Source organism: Lemur catta, chromosome 5 (genome assembly GCF_020740605.2).
Source record: "Lemur catta isolate mLemCat1 chromosome 5, mLemCat1.pri, whole genome shotgun sequence".
Lineage (NCBI taxonomy): Eukaryota > Metazoa > Chordata > Mammalia > Primates > Lemuridae > Lemur > Lemur catta.
Genome location: NC_059132.1, coordinates 11,378,450 through 11,401,691, shown reverse-complemented (window position 1 = coordinate 11,401,691; position 23,242 = coordinate 11,378,450). Strand labels below are relative to the sequence as shown.

Here is a 23,242-nt window from a genome sequence, read left to right as displayed (position 1 = left end):
GTGTTAAATAATATTTTGTGACCTATCGGCTCACGTGTACTGGCTCTGGAGATATTATTTATGAACCTTCTCTGGGGGGAAATTTGACTATTATTATTTTCTGCAGAATCTCTTGAGATAGTTACCTCGGAGAATACAGCCAGTAAACAGACAAAGGGGAATAACAACATCTTGCTCCCCATGAAAAAGGGAAAGCCAAGATGCATGCTCAGATATAATCAGGAACAATTAAATCAGACTCTTACCCATAAAGTTAATCAGGGGTCCAGGAAAGGAAAACAATGTCAGAAGTTAATACCTTTTGTGCTCCGTGGCAGTCACAGACTGTCTGCAGAAAGACCAGTCTCAGCTGGTGAGTTTAGGTCATTGATGGGATTGGAAACGGCCACTCGTGGTTCAGTGGGCGGCTGGGCAGGCCCTGAGTGGGCTGAGAGTGGTGCGGGGCATGCTGAGCCACACATTTTGACTGCCTTTTCTCTAGCGTGGAGGGACAGAAAGTTCATCGGGCACTGTGTATTCTCCAGCAAGAAAGGCAATTTATTTCCTCACTGACCACGCTAGAGCACTCTCAGGACTGCAGGGCAGGGGAGGACGCCCCAGCGTTACCACCCAACACACAGATTCTTACTTTGCCTTCACGCTTTCACCCCAGTCTCTGCATTCATAACATATGCAACCTTGCTTCACCTGACTCGTGCTTACAGCCAACTGCGCCAATTGCAACTTCAGAAATGTTTTGTTCTTCCTGCCTCTGTTCTTATCTCAGGGGCTCTATTCTCCATCTCTATTTCGGATATCTAGCAGTTGAAATGAAACCAGGGAATCAGAAACACAGTGTAATAGTTTTTCTCAGACCAGAGTATATTAAAGTACAAATGGTGATTTTGTTTCACTGAAATATTTTCATTTATCATGTTAAATGGTCCTTTGAAATGTTTAAATTGATTTTGCAGTTTTATTTAATCTTTTCAAATGTTTGGTTTTAGATTTATAGAAGTAATGGTACATATATAAGTCACATTAAAATAAAGTGTAAGTTAACAATGAAGGTCTTAGAGAATTTGGGGGTGGGAATTAGAATCCGGCCTTGTCATCGTTTTCTGTTCTTGTGGCTTTGATAAGAAATGGAACCTGATCATCAGCTTACTCATTTTTATAAGGGGACAAATACTAATTTCTACTTTATAGGAACTAGTATTTGAAGATACATGAGACTATGCATGAAATATATTAGCACAACACTTTAAAAATAGTAAACCCTCAAAAATGTCAGCTGTCTCAAAAGAGTCACTTCATATATGTATGGTTTCAGTAAGTTTCCCCAAGAATCTAGTCTTGAATCTGCTTCCTACAACTACGGTTTTCAATTCATCAAACCTGGTCATACTGAGGATCTCATCCAATTAAATTCCAATCCTGTTTAAACCCACCTAGATGCTTTAAAACAGCAACAAAAACAAACTAGTATCTATTAAGTGCAATCTAAGGAAAAAGACACAAAACTGTGCAGATTGGATTCACTTTAAATTTATAACCACAAGTCTCAAATGGTTACTTAGAAAATCCTTTTATAATTCTCTCTCTTTCTCTCTCTTTTTTTTTTTTTTTTTGAGACAGGGTCTTACTCTGTCACCCCAGCTAGAGAGCAATGGCATCATGATAGCTAGCTGCAACCTCAAACTCTTGGGCTCAAGTGATCTTCCTGCCTCAGCCTCCCTAGCAGCTGGGACTACAGGCACACACCACCACACTTGGCTAATTTTACTTTCTCTCTCTCTCTTTTTTTTTTGTGGAGACAGGGTCTCACTCTTTCTCAGGCTGGTCTCTAGCTCCTGGCTTGAAGCAATTCTCCTGCCTGGCGTCCCAAAGTGCTAGGATTACCCACTCCGGCCTCTAATTCTCTATTAGTTTCACACTTTCATTCACTCTGCAGCTTCTCTCCTCAAAATTTCCTATACTCTAGCCACCCCTCAATCTCAGTTGATGACATCATACATCATAGGGAAAATAGAGGCAATGGCCTGAGAACTCTTTCATCTGCCACTAACAATCCCACCAGGTCACACACACGTGTATTTTCACACACTCTGCCTTCTCTACTGGTACATGAAAGACGTGTCCTTGCTTCCACCTAAGGCCAGCCCGTTCACCTGCGCCCTGACTCACACCCATCTCACCATCTACAGGACCTCACTTGTCAATCATCCCCTCTCTGTCTTACCTTACCAATTCCTTAATTGGCTCATCCTCTTTGGCATTCAAACTTGTTTATGTGCAGCTTAAAATATATATAAATGTATAAAAATATATAAAATTTATATTACATATTTATAAATAAAACTAATATATGAATAATGATATACAAAAAATAAATGAACATATGTAAAATAAGTATTAAAAATATTCTAGTAGCCAGTGATATATACAAGAGGATAATAGAAGATGACCAATTTACTTTTGAGAATCAAGATTGCTATGAGATTTGCAAATCAGTTTACTTCACCACATAGAAATGATCTCAATAAAAAAGAAAATATTTGACAAAATGTAATACCAATTCATGATAAAAACTGCTAGCAAATTAGGACTGAAAGGAAACTTCGTTATCATGATAAAGAATATCTACAAATAGCCTGCAGCAAACATTGTATGAAGTCTTGAAATATTAAAAACCTTCCCCCCCACTTAAACTTGGGAAAGCGATAAGGATGTTCATTATCACCACTTTTATTCAACATTGGTCTCAATGCATGTGCAACAAGCATAGGAATATTTATAAAAGATAAGATTAGAAAGGAAGAAATAAAACTGTCATTATTAGGAAACGACATGATTGTAAATATTGAAAATCTAAGAGAATCCACAGTATAACTAATATAATTAGTCAGAGAATATAGCAAGGTCACTAAACACAAAGTCAATATTAACAGTCAACTGTACTTCAGTATACAAGCAACAAACTACTAGAAAATTAAATTTCTAGCAGTTCAAAATTTAATGAAATCAAATAAGTGAAAATAATACCATTGTAAGCTTATCAAAAACATCAAACACCTAGGAATAAATCTAAAAACAGATTGCTAGACCTCTACACAAAAAACTAAAACCAAAGAGAGAAATTAGGGAATACCTAAATAAATAAGGAAAAATAGATATATATGTGTATACATATGAATTGGAAAATTTGATATCTTAAAAAGATGTTAATTCTCCATAAATTAACGTATAGAGTCAATGTAACCCAATATAAATACCAGCCACTTTAAAAAACAATTTGAAAAGCTAATTATAAAATTTATATGAAATTGTAAAGGGCCAACTACAGCCAACATAAACCAAAGAAGAATTATATTACTGAAAATCCAGTATACAGCTATGGTAATTGAAATAGTGAAATAAACACGCAAGGGTATACAAATAAATCAGTGGAACAAACTCAAGAAACCCACACATACATGGTGACTTGATTAATAACAAATGTGGTAATGTGGTCCATTAAGGAAAGTATAAACTCATCAATAAATGGTATTGGGTTAATAATATATTCATACAGGGAAAAATGAATCTTGACCTTGAATTGTAGATCTAAATGTAAAAGCCTTGATTTCAGCCTAGTCAGACTGAATTTGGACTTCTGACCTCCAGACTTGTAAGATATTAAATTTGTGTTGTCTTAAGGGACTAAATTTGTGGTCATTTGTTACAGCAGCAATAGGAAACTAATGTAACAGATATATCTCAGTGATGAAATATAGGTCTTTATTATTTCCATTAGAACTTTGTGTTTGCATATTTTAGACAAAATGTATATTCTTTTCTATTTAGAAATTTTTATTTAAATTTCAGATAATTTAGAACAAAACAAAAACTTTTCTAATGCCTAGGCCAGCGCAAGATCAGGTATACTCATCCACTCAATAATCTTCTCTGGCCATGGGGGCACAGGGAATATTCCATTTCTGGTAAAGGAAACTAAAAATATTTCACCCTAAGTACGGTTCTTTGACATATTTTGAGATGGTTCTTCAGAAGGCTTCCTGACAAGAATAGCCCTAAACAGCTGCCTTTTATGGAGGAGATTTGCATCTACAGAGAAAATTCCACATTAGTGAAATAAAGAGCCAGACTTTTCTCTGTTCTTTCCCCAGATGTAGGAAAGATGAACTCAACCACAGGCAACCACCTATTCTTCCTGAGAGCTGCTACCTGCAAGGTTTCATCTATATAACAAGACCGCCTTTGCCCCATGCTTTTCTTCCTTTCTCTCTGCCCATAACCCGTTTTGCCATGCTCTTTCTGAAACCTTAGGACTGTATAAAAGCATCAACAATCTGGCCCTTTCTTTGCCTTTTCATATTTTGTGTGACTCCCATGCACACATGTGCATGTAAATAAATTTTATATGCCTTTTCTCCCAATAATGTGCCTTTTGTCAGTTGATTTTTAGAGAACCTTCAAAGGACGAGGGGGAAATCTTCCCTTGGCCCCTACACTGGGAGGAGCCTCGCTCAGTGGTTTGTTTAAAGTCATCATTTATTAAGCACCTACTGTGTGAGGTGTTTTATATACCTATTATCATTGACAGCAGCACCTTCTGACATGAAGATTGCTGTTATGCCCAATTATGGATGAGGAAACCAAGCAAAATACCTAAAAGAACTGGCCTAATTCACAGTGACCTAGTGATGGAGCACAGATTCAAACTCGGGTTTGTCTGACCCCAGGGTCTGCAAAGAAATTGGAGTGCACATGATTACATGAGATTATGTTTGTGAGTGTGCAAAAAATGTCACTGGTGTGATGGGGAAAAGAACAATTAAACAGGAGCCAAGGCCTGGTCACAACACTAACACACTTTAGTCATTCATTCATTCATTCAAAAGATATTTATTTAGCACTTACTGTGTGCTAGGCACTGTTGCATACAATGGGGAATGAGGCAATGATCAAAAGCATAGAAACATACCTGCCTCATAGAATTTGTATTCTTGAAGATTGCAAAGAACAATAAACAAAATAATCCCTGATGCCTTACGTATTTTGTAAGGGAGCTCACAAGATGTCTATAGGGGATGATAGTGCAGCAGAAAGAGCAGGGGCTTTGAAGTCAGGATTCTTGGATTTAAATCCTGGCTTTGCCAGTTCCTGGCCGTGTGACTCTAGGAAAATCTCTTAGCTTCTTTGAGCCTCGGTTTCTTCAGAAGTAGAGTGGGAATAATTATCCCCATCAACTGAGATTGTTTGGATGAATAAATTAAGTGATACATGTAAAAGCCCAAGTAATAGGACACCCTTAATAAGGAAGTTATTGTTATTGACTCTATGCCTCTGAAGGCAACCTTGAGTTCTCATGGTCTGTGGTCCCGTGAAGACACATGGGCACTCTGGGTCACAGACGATGGAGGTTGCTCCCATCTATTGAGCTGTATTCAGCGTCTGAAAGGACCTCTTGTCACACTCCCTGCACAGTCCTTTCCACTTAAAATGGATGATCTTGTCTCCTAATTTCCTGAAACCACACGTGGACCCTTTCTGTTCACAGGGACAAGGGACACTGGCAAAGAGAGAGAGCCCTGAGGAGTTGTGTGCAGCTGCAGCCTTAATCTCAATTAACAAAAGCCACCTGGGGAACCGGCTGTGCCGGGAATGACTGGGACCTATTTGTTTTCAGGCTGTGGGTTGCCAGGGCTTTGTTAACAGCCCTCAGAGAGGGACTCATAGGAAGATTTTATTTACTTTTCCTGGATGGCAGCCCTGTCTGGCAGCCTTCACTTGACATGTGGCCTACATCTGAAGACGGTTCCTGAGCGGGGCCAGGTCCCCAGAGGCTGCTAAGGTTGAATTTTAATTCCCAATGTTCTTCCCCCCTTAATGTCCCTGCCCCCGGACTAGGCAACTTCTTTCCATGAAACCTCGATACATATGTACCCACCCACATCACACACACACACACACACACACACACGCCTTCATACTCAGTCTGTCTGTACACTTCTCAAAGTGTCTATATCCACATGTCATTTGGTTAATGTCAGTCTCTCCTGCTCAGTGGTAACAGATCAGGGGTCTGCCCACTCCTGCTCACCCTCACGGGACGGGTCTCTGTTATACTTAGGGTTGCCAGATTTAACAAATAAAAATATAAGATGCACAGTTAAATTTGAAATTCTGATAAATAATGAATAATTTTCAGTAAAAACGTATCTCACATGATACTTGAACATACTAAAATATCATTGGTTGTTTATCTGACACTCAAACATAACTGTATGTCCTATATGTTCTCTAACAAGCTAATTATAACTTGGTTTTGATGCTCAGTAAATACATACATAAAGGAAGGAATGAATGGGGCTAATGAGTGATCCAAAACAGAAAATCAAATGCAGACATTTTAGTGGAAAGCACACACCCACACGTTAGAAGTGGTTGATAAGTGCAAGGTGGTAGGACTATTGGAAAGTTTTCATTTTTCTAGGTAATTTTCTGGTTTTCAAATTGACTGCAATGAGCAGAAAAGTTTTCAAGTATCATATATATATTTATACCTATACACCTACATACACATACATGCAAACTTCTTAACGTTAGCATAAAACTTGTTTAAAAGAAGAACAATTTGTGTTTTCCCTTAGTCTGAAAAATTGGAATTTTCCAACTACATCCCCAGAGGTTAGGGGCATTTTGAGCACGGATGAGAAGGTTATTGAAAGCAATCTTGAGAGGACTACATTAGCATATCAGTAAAATAGAGTACACAAATGGGGCAGGATTTAACCAAGTATTGCTGTTATTTTATAAATCATACAATGCTTCCTAAGTTCCTGAGGCATTAGGGGATGTGAAGATAAATCTAACAGTTGAACCCAGGACATAAAATCTTGATTAAATTGTATACAATATATTGGGGAATCTTTGATGTTTGTTTGTTTGATTTGCAGAATAAGGGTGGAAAAACAAAACAAAACAAAGAATATATGCTTTCATAGAGAATTAGTTGAAGAGCACCTCCCCCCACACACATAACTTCCCATCTTCCCATGATGTCTTGGGGCTAAGTACCATTCAATTACAATGGACCACCAGTGACAGGCAAGTTCAGAATGCTACACCTCCATGGAGCAAGGAAGGAAAGAACTAATATTTGTAAGACAAACGTTACTCTGTGATAGGTACTGGGCATAGTAGTTGATCTTATTTCATTTATAAAAACAACCCAAGTTACACACTCAAACCCTATCTTATGTGACTTAAAATGCTGAAGTAAGTTACTCACAATAACATCTTCAGAAGCATTGCAAGATGCTTAATACTTGTGGAAAGATTCACTTACATTGACTATGCTGTACTTACTAAAGCAGAAAGCATTTATTAGAAAGAATAATAAAGATTTGTAAAGATTTTTATCTTGAGGTTTGAAAGGCAGAAGAGTTTTCTGTTGTGCTCTTAAGAATGCCCCCTCCCCAGTTTCCAGTTCTGAATGTGGTGCTAAAATCCCTGGGGGTGGGGAGGTCTCTCCTCTATCAATGTTAATGGTGCCCAGTGCTCCACTGCCAGGTTCAGTGTGAGACGTGGGAAGGAAAGAACAGGATGCATGACACACTACCACCAGGTCAGTGTGCATGGAGAACACAATGTTGTCTAGAGTGACATCAAGTTAGCAAATAGCAAAATCTCTAAACTTTGGCCAGCTTAAAGCCTCCTAACACCCATGTTAAAAAAAAAAGAAAAGGAATAGAATGAAATCAACTTTGCCCATGCAGTGGAGAGAGACAAATTTGAAAGCACAAAATGCTAAGTATGTCCTTATGAAGGATTCCTGGTCTTAAAAAAAGAAAATTAGTTGGTTGAACTTTCGATGAAGGAAGATGTGACTTTGAACAAAAGGAGGCTGTGAAGTGACAGCACCTTGTCATTCTCAGGGTGGAAAGAGAGGAGGAAAAAAGCAATTTGATGATTGCAAAGGTTGGGGAAGAGAGAGCTGCATCCATTTCAGCTTTTTACATGGCAGCATTTTGAATAGGCCACTCTGAAACAGTGATTAAATACACGGAGCCACAGCCAAAATGAGACTCTACAATGTCTGGTTAGTGCACGAACCATAATAGACCTATTTCCAAATCACACAGAGCCATCCTTCTTTTCAACTGAGACATAGAGGCTTTGAGTAAACTGTATATTAAGAGAACTGTATTAATTAAGGATGGATGGAGGTAGGTTTTATGCACTGATTCCTCCAGAAGGATGTCCCTAATCGTAGAGCGAAATCTCAATTATGTTTCCATTAGCATTCACTGGATAAAGACCTTTTTTTTTTTTTTTTGCCTTGGCTGATAAGTCAGAACTGCTTGGTATGCATATTTAAATAACAGTCATCTTGAATTAGCTTTAAGAACTGGCTCGTAACATAATGGATGCATTAAAATGTAAAGCAAAATGAAGGTGACACATAAAGACTTTAACATACAAGAAAAGAGCAGGGGGTATGAGATACTGCAAACTCCTCTGCCATTTTCTATGCTTTGGATTATGGTAATGGCTTTGTGAACAGATCACTGTCATTTAATGTCTCAATGACTGGGAAAGTTAGCTCTGATAAAAGTTAGCTCCAGCTCTGTTATAAACTATTTGGTGAGAAAGGAAGCACCTACCCTTTTCTCACTTCCAGGTATATACATGGTGCTTAAGAAGTATGCTACAAAGAAACCAGATTTATTGCCAATTATTTTAAGGAGAAAGTGCTTTGTACAAATTCTAAAGATCGACCTCATGTTAGCCAGTGAGGCTAGAGGCCATACTTTGTACCCAAAGTCCCTCCCTCACAGTTTATGGGGAAAAAGTATATAATGAGTGATAAGATGCCTGAACACATTCCTTTTCAGCCCACTTAATTACAATGCTTAAAAAAAATACTGACCTCAAGGACAAGGGGAACTATGACAATTGAACCAAGGAATATTTATTGGTGACAATAAAAAAATGTTCTTTCATTATAAAGCCAAAGAAACTGGGGAGAACAAAAGCCCTGGAAGGAGATCCAAATGCATATTTTGCAAATGCACACCCAGAAATCAAGATGTGTTTATGTAACAGTGTTTGGGTACAAAGATGGGAGTGTCTACACTCAGAGGGCCAAACCACTTACCACAAATTAACCAGGAAAGGGTGCTCCAGACCCTGCATAATCTGGAGTTCCTTGAAGACGTTTCTCACTTCATTGCGCTCCACACATTTTTGTTTATTCATGTACTTCATCGCATACATCTTCTTAGTATCATTCTTTTGTACGATACAGACCTAACGGGGAAGATCCGAGTGAGAAAGTGATTAGGGAGGTGATGGATCGTGGTGATGAGACACAGAACAAGACTTGTCCTTTGCTGTGGCTTGATGGCTTATCACATGCAAATTCTCTGATGTTTAAGTTCCCACTTCACTCTAATTTCAGAACAGAAATTTCATTTTCTTCCCTATGCACCAGGTCAATTCTTGACTCTCTGCTTTCTCAAACAAGTTTTCCTGTTTTTGCTTTTTGAGATTTTTAGACAGCATTTTGGAGAAAATAGCTACCTCTGTGTCAGGAATCTTCCACTAACAAATAACATCCTTATTCCTGCTCTGAGTAATTGAAATGGACACAACTAAACTGTTAAGCGGAAAAATATCGTGCAAAGAATGTTTGTTTACGATCACAGGTGATATAACCAAAAAGGACTCTAAGGACTAGGAAAACACTAAATATGATGTCTGTGTTTTTGAAATTCCATTAAAGGCCAATATAATTTCTAATAAAATAGAGAGTAGATGATTTTAAAATGCAAATTTACTATTAAATATGAAATGTTACTCTCTCAAAGTATGCCTCTATTGAGAAACTAATCATCACAGTTTGAATCTAGCAGGTTCTTGTAAAAAAAAAAAAAAAAAAAGCCAGACTGAATATATATTTTTTTCACAGTAGGTTTTTGAAGATGAAAACATGGTACAAATGGGAAAAAGGAAAGAGAATTCAGTGGCTTCTTTCCCACATGAAAAGAATTAACTCTTCCCTTGACAGAATAATGATTACTGGAGGTAGAGCTGGTTCACTCTAAAAATGATTCTGAAATGTTAATCTCCATTAAGGTAGAGAGAGAAAAGTCTTAAACTCTAGTGAGAGTAAACAGACTTGACCTCATTGAGATCATTCTGAGAACAGTGTGTGTACATTATGTAGCTGCCTGTCACACACTTTCCTCAACTGTGGTGACAATGTTATAAAAACCCATTATAAAATCATCTTCATGGAATTATTGCTCCTTGTGGTCCCAGCAACTCAATACTCTCAACATTCTTGGCCCCATCCCCTGTGCTACGTTACCCTGCTGGTGGTTAATCATTTTCGGTTCTCACCTTCCCAAAACTGCCTTTCCCAATGGCTCGCAAAATTTCAAAGTGGTCAAAGTTGACTGCAAAACAACAAAAAGAAGAACATCATAAGTGATTATCGGTTGCTCTTTAGTAGCTAATAAATAATAAACGAAGATTGAGCTAAACTGAAGTACCTTGTTTGAAACAACACATCAGACTACCCAGTCTAGTCTAGGAGGGCTCTATAAAGACAGAGACTCTCATGTACTAAATAGTCACAAAAATAAGTGGAATTAAAGCTCCTGCTGAATGTTAACAAGGAAAGAGGTCATGGAGCTCTAAGAACATATCACAGGGGATTTGGCACAGGCATGAAGGTCATGAGAAACATCTCTGATCGTGGAATGACTGCCAAGAGAATCTGGTCCTAGGATCAACACTTTAAAAATCTTTTTCCTGCTTATTTTCTCACTACAACCACTCTTTTGTATCTAAGTAATTTCAACTTTCCCAAATAGAAAACTATTACATCCATAAGTTTATAATATGAGCTAATCTCCAAGGTACAAACATCTAACAGATTAGGATGTGTGTGTGGACAGGAGTCCACTGAATGGTGGTTTGAAGTTGAGATGCTCTTCCATAGCTGCAACTTTAAAACTTCAGCTCCAAGAAGTAAGAGGCAGTAGATGTGGAGTTTCTAGGTGACATAGTCTCTTGGGTCAATGCTCATGAAATGCTTGGTGATGAGAAGAATAAAGGATTCTCCCTAGGAGGTGACAATCTTTGGTTTCTTGCGTTGGTAACCTTGAGAAAATGTTTGACTTTGTTGGCTGTTTTTTTTTTTTTTGAAATAAGGATTTAGATGAGTAAAATTCCAAATGAGAGATTTTAAGCGTTTATTCAGAAAAGTTTGTGAAACACTAGAAGTTACCACTGGTCTCTTTAAAAGACCTAGTTTGTCTCTTTTTAAAAGAATAATTAGATTGGCTTCTCCTGAAAGAAAAAGAGAGGGGCAAGGGGATGTCTTAAGGTCTTTCTGAGCTTTCTGGGGGTTCAACATTTTTATGATATGACCTAATCATCACTTCCTCTTCTGAACTCCCTAGTCACTTTATTTCTAGCATAAAAAGCACTCCGACATGTGAGGCAATATGCATATTACAAATAACCCTGTAAATAATGAAGTGATTTGAAATAAATGACAAACTCTCCAAGCTTCCATTTTTTCTCATCTGTAAAAATGGGACTGATCCTCCTGCATAAGAAGAAAGCATCTTTTACCCAGAAATTGCTAATAAATCTGCTTGCTTACTTCACATAGTCATTCCAGTGAATGACATCTTCCAAAACTCCTTCAATTCTGAGTTTATTTCATCCACTAAAGCATGAGCTCTGTGAGGGCAGAGGTGATATGTCATTGTGCTCACTCTGGTTTCCCTGCCACCTCAGAAAATTCCTGACTTAGGTAGTTGAAAGCATAACTCTTGTCCCACAAAGCCTAGCACAGTGACTTACATGTGGTTGGTTCTTAGCAAATAAAACAAACTAAACTATAAGGATACCACAAGAACCTCAAAACAATTGCTTCTTATAAATATGGGCAGTATGAACATTTGGGTCCTCTAAGGCAATGTTTTTCAAACTGTGAGTCAAAACCCATTAATGAGTTATAAAATAAATTTTGAAAGCAGAAGAAGCAATAAAAATTAAGTGGATGTAATCCTAGCACTCTGGGAGGCTGAGGAGGGAAGATTTCTTGAGGCCAGGAGTTTGAGACCCTATCTCTACAAAAAAAAAAAAAAAGAAAGAAAAAAGAAAAATTAGCTGGGCATGGTGGTGTGCACCTATAGTCCCATCTACTTGGAAGGCTGAGACAGGAGGATCACTTGAGCCCAGGAGTTGGAGGTTGCAGTGAGCTGCGATGATGATGCCACTGCACCCAGGTGACAGGGCAAGACTCTGTCTCAAAAAAAAAGAAAAAAATTAAGTGAACTAGAATAAAAGATACCAGAAATGTCACAAATGTAGTAAGAATAGTATTGTCTCTGAAACCTTGCAGTTTTATATATGTGTACAGATCTGTACTAGGTCATGATATAATATTTTTGGTGTATTTTTTACCTTGGATTATTGTCAAAATAATTTAAAAACACTCTAAGTTTTCTCTTGAGTTTCATACTGAAATAACCAAAACAATGGTTTCCTTACACATTACATGAGTTTGACTTATGTGTGATTTATCATGAGAATGTTAAAAACAAAATTAAAAAAAAAGAAAGAAACTGGGATTTATTTGCAGGTCTAAGATTTTATCTTGAGCAAATCCAATAACTCACTGTGATTTCTCCCCCTAGAAGCCTAGGCTAGAATGCTGTGATAACATTTTGAATCTCCAAGCATACAGCAAGTACCTAAACAGCATGAGTTCTATTGTGATATTAATCCATTTCAAGAACCATGTCCTTTTATAAACCATTTTAAGCTTTGATGAAAATGATAAAGGAATGTATGTCAGGTTCCTGGTAAATTTATACTAGCAGAACTCACTAAATTAATGTGACCTCCCAAATGTCGGTTCCCAGAAAAGTGACAGGCCTAAAGAAAATGCATCGTACCTATGCCTTTATGTCTAGTCAATCAAAGAAATAGCCTCTAGTCCAATACCATAATGCCTAAAGTCACTTCCACATGCAAAAATGCAACCTAGAGAGAAAGCCAATGATAAAGTGATTGGAAGAAAAGCTCTTACTCAATTCTGACAGTCCCTTTTCAAATGTCCAACTATAGAATCACCAGTTAGGAGGAAGGCTAATTTGAGAATGCAACCAAATCTCATAAATTCAGAAAAAATCAAAGAGGGAGTGAGAAAGTCAGAATTGTGGATTATTTGTCAACAGAAACCTAATAGTATTACAGACACACAAGATTTGCCTAAGGGGAATGTGGAATGGTGTGCCTACCATGTTCTTAAACCTTTGCTCAACATGAGCAGTAAATGCCAAAACGGGCCTGCAGCCTGTTTTTGTATAGCCATGAGCTAAGAATAGCTTTAAAATGTTTGAAGGATTGTTTAAAAAAAACACCAATGAATACACAAGAGAGAATGTATAAAAACTGGCCCTTTGCAGGAAAGTTTGATGACCCCTGGGATTAAGAGCATGGTCTCTGGAGACAGACAACCTGAGTTCAACTCCCAGCTCCAAGAATTAATAGTTGTGTAATCTTAGCAATTTACTTCTATGTTTCTATTTCCGCATCTATAAAATGGGGATGAAAATAATATATACCTCGTAGGGTTTACAGGAAGATGAAATGAGTTATGTATGTATAATACCACCTGGAATTAACTACCTTTACTAGCACTACTATTTCTTCGAGAGTATCCTAGTTCAGAGCTCCCAGCAAATACCACTTTAAGTTGCTCTCATTGCACCTGGGGATTATCAGGCAACAGGGAGGTAAACAGCAGCCATCAGAGTCATTTCAACATGCTTGAGGTTTCCTTAGCCTATGGTGTGGTGACCTTGCAGTGTTTCTTCTAATCTCTAAAGCAAAGTTAACCTTTGTTGTGTTCACTGCTTGTGTGTCTCATCCTTGTATCACGTTCCAAAACCTTCCTTTTGGTTCATGGAGAAGCTCTGAGTACCAAGACAGACAAGGCTCCTGGAGGCACTGGGTCTTCGTGGGGCCTTGGTGGCAGGGGTCACGTGGAGGCAGAGGCAGAGGCTGATTCTCACGCACGCTGACCAGCAGGGCCAAGGTACGTGGCTTGTCAGGCAATAGAGGTGCAGCCTGGATGCCTTCCTCCTGTGCCCAGAGTCCTGCTTCTTATGGGTTTTTTCATCCTAGTCTTAGCATCCGTCCTGTCAGTGCAGTATCCTAAACATTGCCTGGAGGTATACTAGGTGAACCGACAAAGTTGAAAGCATCCTAATGTCATGATATCATCTGAAATATTTTAAAAAATAAATATCTTAAAAGGATTTATTTTAGAGTTTTCTTTTGGGTGGGTACACATTCACCCACTAATCAACCAGACACAGAATAGAACTGGCTGAATGTAGAGAGAGCATGTGCAAGAGAATAAAGCTGAGTGTTGGAATAAAGTGGAACCACAAGATGAAGGCTGAGCCCTGATGCCATTGAAGTGTCTGGCTCTATATCCATATGAGTACTATTTTGATCACTTTGCAGGCATCCCGATATCCTTTTAATAATTCAATTTTTAACTTTTTTTTTTCGGAAAACTAATTCAAATTGCAAGTAACACAAGCACCACTGCTGTAGGGAGATCGGAGTGTGATGGGAACATATAGCAAGAAAAGCCAATCTAGTCCAGGGGAATCCAGCAAAGCATCCTAGAGGAGATGATGACAACCTGAGAACAATATTGCAAGGGACTTGATCCTCTATTCTTTCCTATGGATTTTCTTCATTTTATCCCTGCATTGGAGTATCAGAAAGACAATTTCCCAGGAAAAGAGATGAACATACACATAAATAACTGCAAGATAAAGTCTTGTGTATGTATTGAGAGCCACGAGTGGTCCTTCAGTGATTCCCAAATGTGTCCACCCATCAAACTCACTCAAATATATTTTTAAAAGTGCTGATTCACTGGCCTCATCTGACTCAGAATCTCTGGAAGCTGGACCAGGGAATCTATATTTTCATAGCTCCGTAGGGGATTTTGTTAAAACCTGCCTGGAACCAGTCTGCAGGTATTTATTTAGTAACCACTGCTCTGCACAGGAAAAGCCATAGCAGTTCTAACATGGGAGAAATCTCTTCCTACTTTATAAGATAAAAAGTTTTAAGGAGGGGAGCATTTCAATTGGGCCTTGCAGAATGGGTAGGAGTTCAAAAGGTGGTCAAGCAGAAAAGGGCAGGGAGGATGCACCTACTGAGTGACTTAAACCCTAAGGTGAAGAGGCTCTCAATGGATATGTGTTAATTAAATTCAATTGTCTCAAAGCTCCCCTTCCACCCTTACTCCCACTCCCATGAGTTTGAAGCAAATTAATAATGCTGTCTATAAATGATTAATAACAGGCCTCTGTCGCCTACACTGTGCCACATCTTAGGTCATAGTTAATAATTATATTACTATACAATATATATTACAGTTTGTCAGTATTCCCTTGTTCTTCATGACTTTGAAAGTTTTGAGACTACTGGTCAGTATTTTGTAGAATGTTCCTCAATTTGAGTTTGTTCAGTGTTTTTCTCATGATTAGGCTGGGATTATAGATTTAGGGGGCAATACTTCAGAGGTCAAGTGCCCTCCTCACTACGTCGTATCAGAGGGTAGGTGACATCAACATGGCTCATCATGGGGGATGGTAACTTTGCTCTTTTGGTTAAGACAGTGTTTGCCACGTGTCTCCCCTCTAAAGCTACTCTTTTTCTCTTCTCCACACTCTTGTCTTTGGACATGGGTCACTAAGTCAAGTACCAACTCAAGAGGGAAATCTTAGTGTCATTATAATTAGCATTTATTTTCACTCTCTGTTGATATTTTGCCCATTTTTCTGTTGAATTGTTATTCTTTGTTACCAATTTTTATGAGAAATAAGCCTTTTCTCTGTAAGCAAATTAAAAATTTTCACCCGGTTTAAAAAAAAGAAATTTCTTTTTAATACTTCAATCAAGCCTTATTTTAGAGCACTTTTCCTGGCCTATTACACCTTGGACAGAAAAAGAAGACGTTATCAAAGTGGCAGTGACTTCAACATTTTATAAAAGTAAATACAAATTATCCCACAAGGTATCATCATATGAATCAAGGTGACCTAAAAAAGGTTGAAGAGTGAGCCATGATGATGATGATAACAGGGAAATGAATTGTTAAATACACAGATAAAAGCCATTGAAATTGTTGTCCCTGGACTCAAAATGGGTAGAAAAGGATAAGCAAAGCTCCAGAGTAGAGCTGAACCGCATGGTTAACTTCAGGAAAGAAAAAGTGTTCTACATGGAATCCCCAACACTTCAGTAATAACGAGGCCTAAAGGGTACGCATGTGGGTTAGGGCAGAGGTGAAGACAAATGCCACTGTGAAATGCAACTCCTCTTAGCACTCTGAGAGCAGGATTCAGAGCTAGGCACATAATGGGTGTCTGATGTATTCTTGTTGAAGAGCAGTCCCCTATGTTTGTTTATTTAATTTTGTAAATTGATTCTGGTTGGCCATCCTGGGAGGATATCTATAACTGAAATAAATGACATTCATTTTAGATCAAGATTCAGGATCCAGCCATGTGGCTTTCTGATTTCAGGTCAGTGGCTTAATCTTCCTGTGCCTCAGTCCAGTCCTGCCATGTTTAAACTGCAGACTGATCTGATGATAAAATGCATTATTTTTTTTTGGCATATCTCTGCCACCACCCCTAACAGGAGGTAACATCTTCACATCGTTTGCTTCCAAACTGAATTCCCTAAGTTACTCAGTGTCTGGATGCAGAGATGGGGGTAAAAGAAAGTCCAAGAGACAGTTGGAATTTGGATACAGTAACTGCAGAGCATTAAAGTCCAAGTGTGTGGCCTTTCTGGGTACAAGGCCCTGTGTGCATAGCCTGGTCCCACACCTACAAAGCAGGTCCTGGTTCCTGGTCATTTAATTTAATAGTTTCTTCCCTATATGTTGGTTGATGCCCATCAGCATAGACATGCTCTATTATGTCCTCTTTAAGAAAAAAATTCCCTCCCGTGCCATCATATTCAGCTTCAGCTGTTTGGTTTCACTTCTCTGCTTACCTTTAGACCAAACTTCTTGAAAGAGCTGTCCACCTTTCCTGTAACTACAATCTCATCTCCCATCCACTCTTAACTAATTATATTCTGGGTCATGCCTCCACAACCGCATTGAGCTGCTTTTGTCAATATCACAAATATCCTCTAGGTTGCCTACTCCCATAGATATTTCTCACCTACTCAGCGACACGGGAGCATTCCACAGAAGTGACTACTCCCTCACTCTTGAAATACTCATTGCTCTTAAATTTCAGGACATATTTTTCTTTCGTAACTGGCTGTTCCTTCTCACTTTCCTTAGCTGGATTGCTTTCCTCTGCCTGACTTCTAAGTATTAGGGTTCCTCTCCTCTTTTGTCTCCACACTTTCTCCCAAGGCAGACTTATCAATTCCCATACAATTAAAACCCACATCTTTATATCTCTGCCCAGATTTTTCAACTCAGTGCTGTACACTCAATTCCAGCCTCCTACTTGACGACATCATTTAGATGTCCCACAATCATGGTACGTATACAAAAGAGAACTCTTGACGATGTGTGATCATGCCCCAAATGCATGATGCAGCACCCACTCTTCTCCATTTCAGTAAAATGTCACAGCCATCTACCTGACTACTCAAGCCAGAACCTAGGATTCATCCTTGATTTTGTTCTTTTCATCTGATTCCACATCCAAATCATCAGCAGCCCCTAATGATTTTACACTGAAAATAAATGTTGAATAAACACTCAGCTTTCCATCTCCACGGCCACACTGTGAGCCCAGGCACTACCATCCTTCACTGAAATGAAGATGATTATCCTAATTAAAATAGGTCACTGCTCATTTATTTCCATCTCAGTAACTTAAATGAGTTCTCTACATAGCACTTACTGAAAATTACAATTATACAGTGGAATTTCACAGATCAGAAAATTCCATCCTCCCTTCCTTCCCCTCCCCCCAAAAAATCAAAACTCGGGGAGAAAAGGGAAATCAATATTGGGTAGCTTTTATTTTTTTATTTGCCATAAAGGCATTGAAAACTATGATTATGATAATGATGATGATAATAATAATAATAGCTGACATTTACTGAGCAATTTACTATGTGCCAGGCACTAGTTAAGTGCTATATATGGATAATCACTTTTATTCCCACAAAAACAATATGAGGCACATACTATTATTTCACATATGAGAAAACTGGAGACTAGAGAGGCAAGTCACTTAGCTAAATTCTTACTACGAAAAAAATTTCTACGTCCACAATCCTTAAATACTAAATGTGTATACATGCATACATACACAACATAAAAAATTAATAGGTTTGTGGGAAGTTTATTATATTGTTCTTATTTTTCTCTTTGACCACAGACTAAGAAAAAGTATGTCATAGGTTGACACTTGTCCACAGAGGGCATCTGGGAACCACTGATTTAACCTGTAGCTCTCTGACACCACGATACGAGTGAAGATTGAAGGTCAGCTCTAGAGCATATCACTTAGGATCCACTGATAAAAAATTATCTAACTGGCTCACCAGCACTTCATCATCCCAAACAGTTGGCAACAAATGGTTGCCACTAATACACGAGGAGCTTGGCATGTCCTTTAAGAATATAACTGAACTGGAACCTCTCCAGAGAAGCAGCCTCCAAGGCCAATTGATGGCAGCTGGTTACACTGTCAGCATTTTTCTTTTATGAAACATGGTGCCCCAGGAAGTCTGGGATTTACTGACGCTCATCCCTGGTGCCAAGACCAAACTTCTTTTCCTGCTGTCTGGATCCCAATTCATGAATTTGCTCAGAAGTCAGAAATACACTGACACTTTCTTTCAAATGGATTGCAAAGTAGAACAAGTAGGGCAGGATGGAGGCCCAACATTTCCAACTGTTAGATGCTCCTCGGTTAAATACATACCCCAGGAGGAAGCAAATTCTGCCCAGTCGTATTTCAAATGCATTTCAGGTCGTAACCATTTAATTGAATCCAAGTTGTACAGTTAGCAAATAATATATGTTACAAATATAACATATTTTTCCCTCCAAAATACTAGGTTTACTGGTCTAAGTAATCTCATTTGCTCACACTAATCAACCAAAAGAGAGTCAGTAAAGAGTGAATTTATTAAGCATCTACAGAGAACAGAGTCTAGTCTCATGGTTTAAGGCCAGAGGATTATGAATGAATATCAGAAAGGCTCCTGGAGCATGTAAAAACTCTCTACAAGATGCTTTAGAGCAGGGCTCAGCACAATAGGGCCCGTGGACCAAATCTAACCTACCATCTATTTGTGTATGGCTCAAGAACTAAGAATGATTTTTACCTTTTTAGTGATTGGGGAAAAAAGTCAAAAGAAGAATATTTGAGACAAGTGAAAATTTTTCAAAATTCAAATTGCAGTCTCCATAAATAAAGTTTTATTGGAAGCCATATTCATTTGTTTCTGCAGTATCTATTGCTGTTTTTATGCTAAAATGGCAGAGTTGAGTAGCTGTGACAGACACCATCCATATTGCCCCAAAACTATAAAATACTTGCTATCTGGCCCATTACAGAAAATGTTTGCCAACCCCTGCTGCAAATCATTCTCATAAACAGCCAAAGATACAGGCTACTCAAGTATAAAACAAGGTTAATTTTTTTTTATCTTACTATACATATGCCTCCAGAAAGGAAAGAAGAAATAGTTCAGGAGGAAAAAGTTAAACCTGTGCCAGGGTATTAAATTCAAAATCTATAATCATAAAATTTCCAGTCCTTTCTGCCATATAAACTCTGCTCAATGTCCTTATTTTAACAAAAATATTATTCCATCATTGGGTTTTTAATGTTTGTGCTTCCAAATGAAACTTCCATGAATGGTCACACAGCGAGGCACAGCTGCAATTCCTATATATTAATATTTCATAGGACCTGAGTTCCTGAATTGAGGGCTAACACTGGTCACTGTAATTAAGTTTATATCTGCAAGGCCATACAGCAGAACCTGGCTCCCTGGAAGGCCTTCATTCCTGTTTTTCATTGACCACAGTAAGCTTGAAGTGATAAATTGTCTAAACAATGAAACTAGCCCTACAGATTTAATTTTTCAGCCCAGGTACTTCCAAGATGAAAATCAAAAATGTCTATAGTTTTGGATAGCATAGAAAGTTAGTGTAGCAGGAGTGTTATTTAGTAATCAGCATCTACTTCACCAGAATTTGTTCATAAGACATTCTTTGAACTAAAATGTTCTTGATTTAAAAAAAATAATAAAGCGGCAATGAATTTTCTCCAATCCAATTCCTACGTCAACTGGAAACATACAACATCCCAGAATTAAACTGAGCTACTTTGTGTTTTACTTATTAACCTGAGTAAACATGAATTATGCTACATATACAACTTGGAAGGAAACCTTATAGAGGAGCATAAACACTTTTTCTTGTGTATTATGAAAATTACATTATTTTCATATAAATTACATTACAAATATTTCACATGTACACATTTGCTGCCATTAAACCAGCAGGAAAAATAGACGGGAAGAAAAGATGTTTCCAACAGAAAAATAGTAGATATGATCATAACCTTTCATTTCCCAAATTGAGATGCACAGAATATTATGCACCACAAGGTATTAAAAGGTTTTTACAAAAATGGTTTCATTTTTAAATAAGTAGGAAAAATATCAGAAGACTGAGATTTCAATATTGTAGGGAGGTCATTTCAGAGCCTTTAATATGCTAATGTACATTGTGAATCTCTAAAGGCAGGATATAACTTTTCTAAATTTATTTGAGTAGATTCTCCTATACATGTATTCATAACTCACTGCTCAGGGAACACTCAAATTGGAACCACTAGCTCAGTCTTTGTGGTCTGTTTCCTTGGCTTTCTAGTTTGTTTCCTCCTGATTCTCCAATCCCTTGTATTGAGAAATAAAGCTCTTACAAGTGAAAACTGTTGCCATAAATGTTTGGAACTGAGGTTATTTATGGTAAATGCCTTTACTAAATATTAGACTGTCAAAGATGACTTAATTTTTTTAAGAAGCCACTTCTTGCTAGAGAATTTTTCCTTTAAGTTTTCCAATCATTCTAATGCAAAATAGTAGACATAAGACAACATTACTAAAGTCTGATAGGAGAAAGTCTGAAATTCATTTGCCTATTCAATTGGGTGCAAATATGCAATGCATAGACATTAAAATAACAAAAGAGATGCTTAAAGTCCTTCACAGCTGGAATCAATTCAGTAACCTTCCATTTCTTTTGGATTGCAAAGCTGTGGCCAATTTTCTTGGCCCAACATTCTGAAGGACCCCATTGCCTTCTGTCACTGAAGAAGATGCTGGAAAATTGGAAACAGCCACATATCCTAGGAGGTGAGTGTTGCCAAATGAAAGTAGAACACTGAGTTTTCAGCAAATCCAAAGAATAATGCAATAATTTAGCACTCTCTGCAAACTGAGGGCATTGATGAACTCTGTAGAGCAGCTTTTTAACCTAAGGCCAACTTTTCTTAGCTACAATACTCCAGAAGAGTATTGTAACTAAGCCAACTTTATCATCTTTACATTCTCTGTATATGCTTGGATACGCATATGACTCATAATGATTGCAAGACTTTCTCCTGTTGCTTAGACCCTAAACTGTAAACAAGTCTACTTTGTCCTGTTATTAAAGATTTTCTTTTTTTAAGTTAGCCTGAAAACTCCAATAGTTGCACTCTTAAAATGTTGATTTTTTAAAAATAAAACAAATGAAAAACAAATAAAAAATATTGCATTCAAATAGGAGGAATAAAGTAGATTTAAAGAAAAAAATGTTATAAACATTAAAAACAAGTATCATTTGCACTCCTTTCAGAAAATTCAAAATGTTTTTCTGTATCATTAATTATTTTTCAGAAGATACATATGGTAGTTGGGTGTAAAGGACAATTTTCACAGTTTTGATCAAACGGGATTACTTTAATAGCTTGTTTGGGCTTAAATTAGAAAAAGTAAAGTTCATTGATTTTCATCCCAATGAGTTCTTGATTTTGCCTTAAATGAAAATACGATAACCCCAGAGGGGATAAAAGATGTACCAGATGAGATTGTGTTTTCGTGTAGTCAATAACTTGGCTTCTTTTAAAGGGTTTTTATATAGGATTTTGCAGAATCCATAAAATCTGCCATTTGTCAATCCAATTCAATCAATAAACTCTTGAGTAGGTCCATTGACTATGGTGTCCGCAGAGTTACATTTAATCAATTTTGTGTCTTTCAGAAGTTGAAGTACTTCAAAGAGTTCATGAGAAGAGAGACTCTGATGCTAATAAATAATACTATTAATTAGCATTAATTGGGTGATTACTTTGTGTGGGACACCTTGCTGAGTATCACTTACATTATTTATTTAATTCTCACAATGACCCAATGAAGTAAGCCCAATCATTACTTGCATTTTACTTATGAAGAAACTAAGGCTTACAGATGTTAAATAAATTGTACAATAGGAGGGGTTTTCCTCCAAATTAATTTAGTAGTGATTATTTAAATTTGGCAATTTTTTTATGATAATTCAAGTCCCTTTAGAACACTTTATAATTAGACAAATTTACTCTAGTGTCTGATAGTGGTTGATCAGGCTACGTCTCCTTTGACTTTTCTCAAAGAAACACATGGATTACTGGTATGTGGCACAGCTGAGATTTGAACCTGTGTATGCCTTGCCGATATACCAGCCCATCACGCTACGCTGCCTCCCGATATACCAGCCCATCACGCTACGCTGCCTCCCATGACTAAAACACAAAACATAATTAGGTAGAAGAAGACAGTATGGTGGTTCCTCAAAATGTTAAACAAAAAATTACCATATGATCCAGTAATTCCACTTCTAGGTATATACCCAAAAGAACTAAAAACTGGTACTTGGACAGATATTTGTACACAAATATTTATAGCAGCTTTACTCACAATAATCAAAAGATAGGAACAACCAAATATTCCCTAATGAACTAATGAAAAGGATAAACAAAATGTGGTACACACATATAATGGAATATTATTCAGCCTTAAAAAGGAAGGGAATCCTAACACGTTACAACATGAACCTTAAAAACATTATGCTAAGTAAAATAAGCCAGACACAAAAGGATGAATATTATATGATTCT

At 37.6% G+C, this 23,242-nt stretch overlaps 1 protein-coding gene across 3 annotated transcripts in view; it reads right to left on the bottom strand.

Moving 5' to 3' along the window:
• Positions 1 to 23,242, bottom strand: part of STK32A (serine/threonine kinase 32A) — a 78,433-nt gene that overhangs the window by 48,333 nt on the left and 6,858 nt on the right. For 2 of the 3 annotated variants that reach the window (XM_045551140.1, XM_045551138.1), the window contains 2 exons: positions 10,393 to 10,448; positions 9,146 to 9,297 (listed from right to left, as the gene is read on the bottom strand). In XM_045551140.1, the coding sequence (XP_045407096.1) occupies positions 9,146 to 9,297; positions 10,393 to 10,448 (208 nt within the window). Of the gene's footprint in view, positions 1 to 9,145; positions 9,298 to 10,392; positions 10,449 to 23,242 lie in introns of those variants that run through there. The other variant, XM_045551139.1, reaches the window with a different exon arrangement.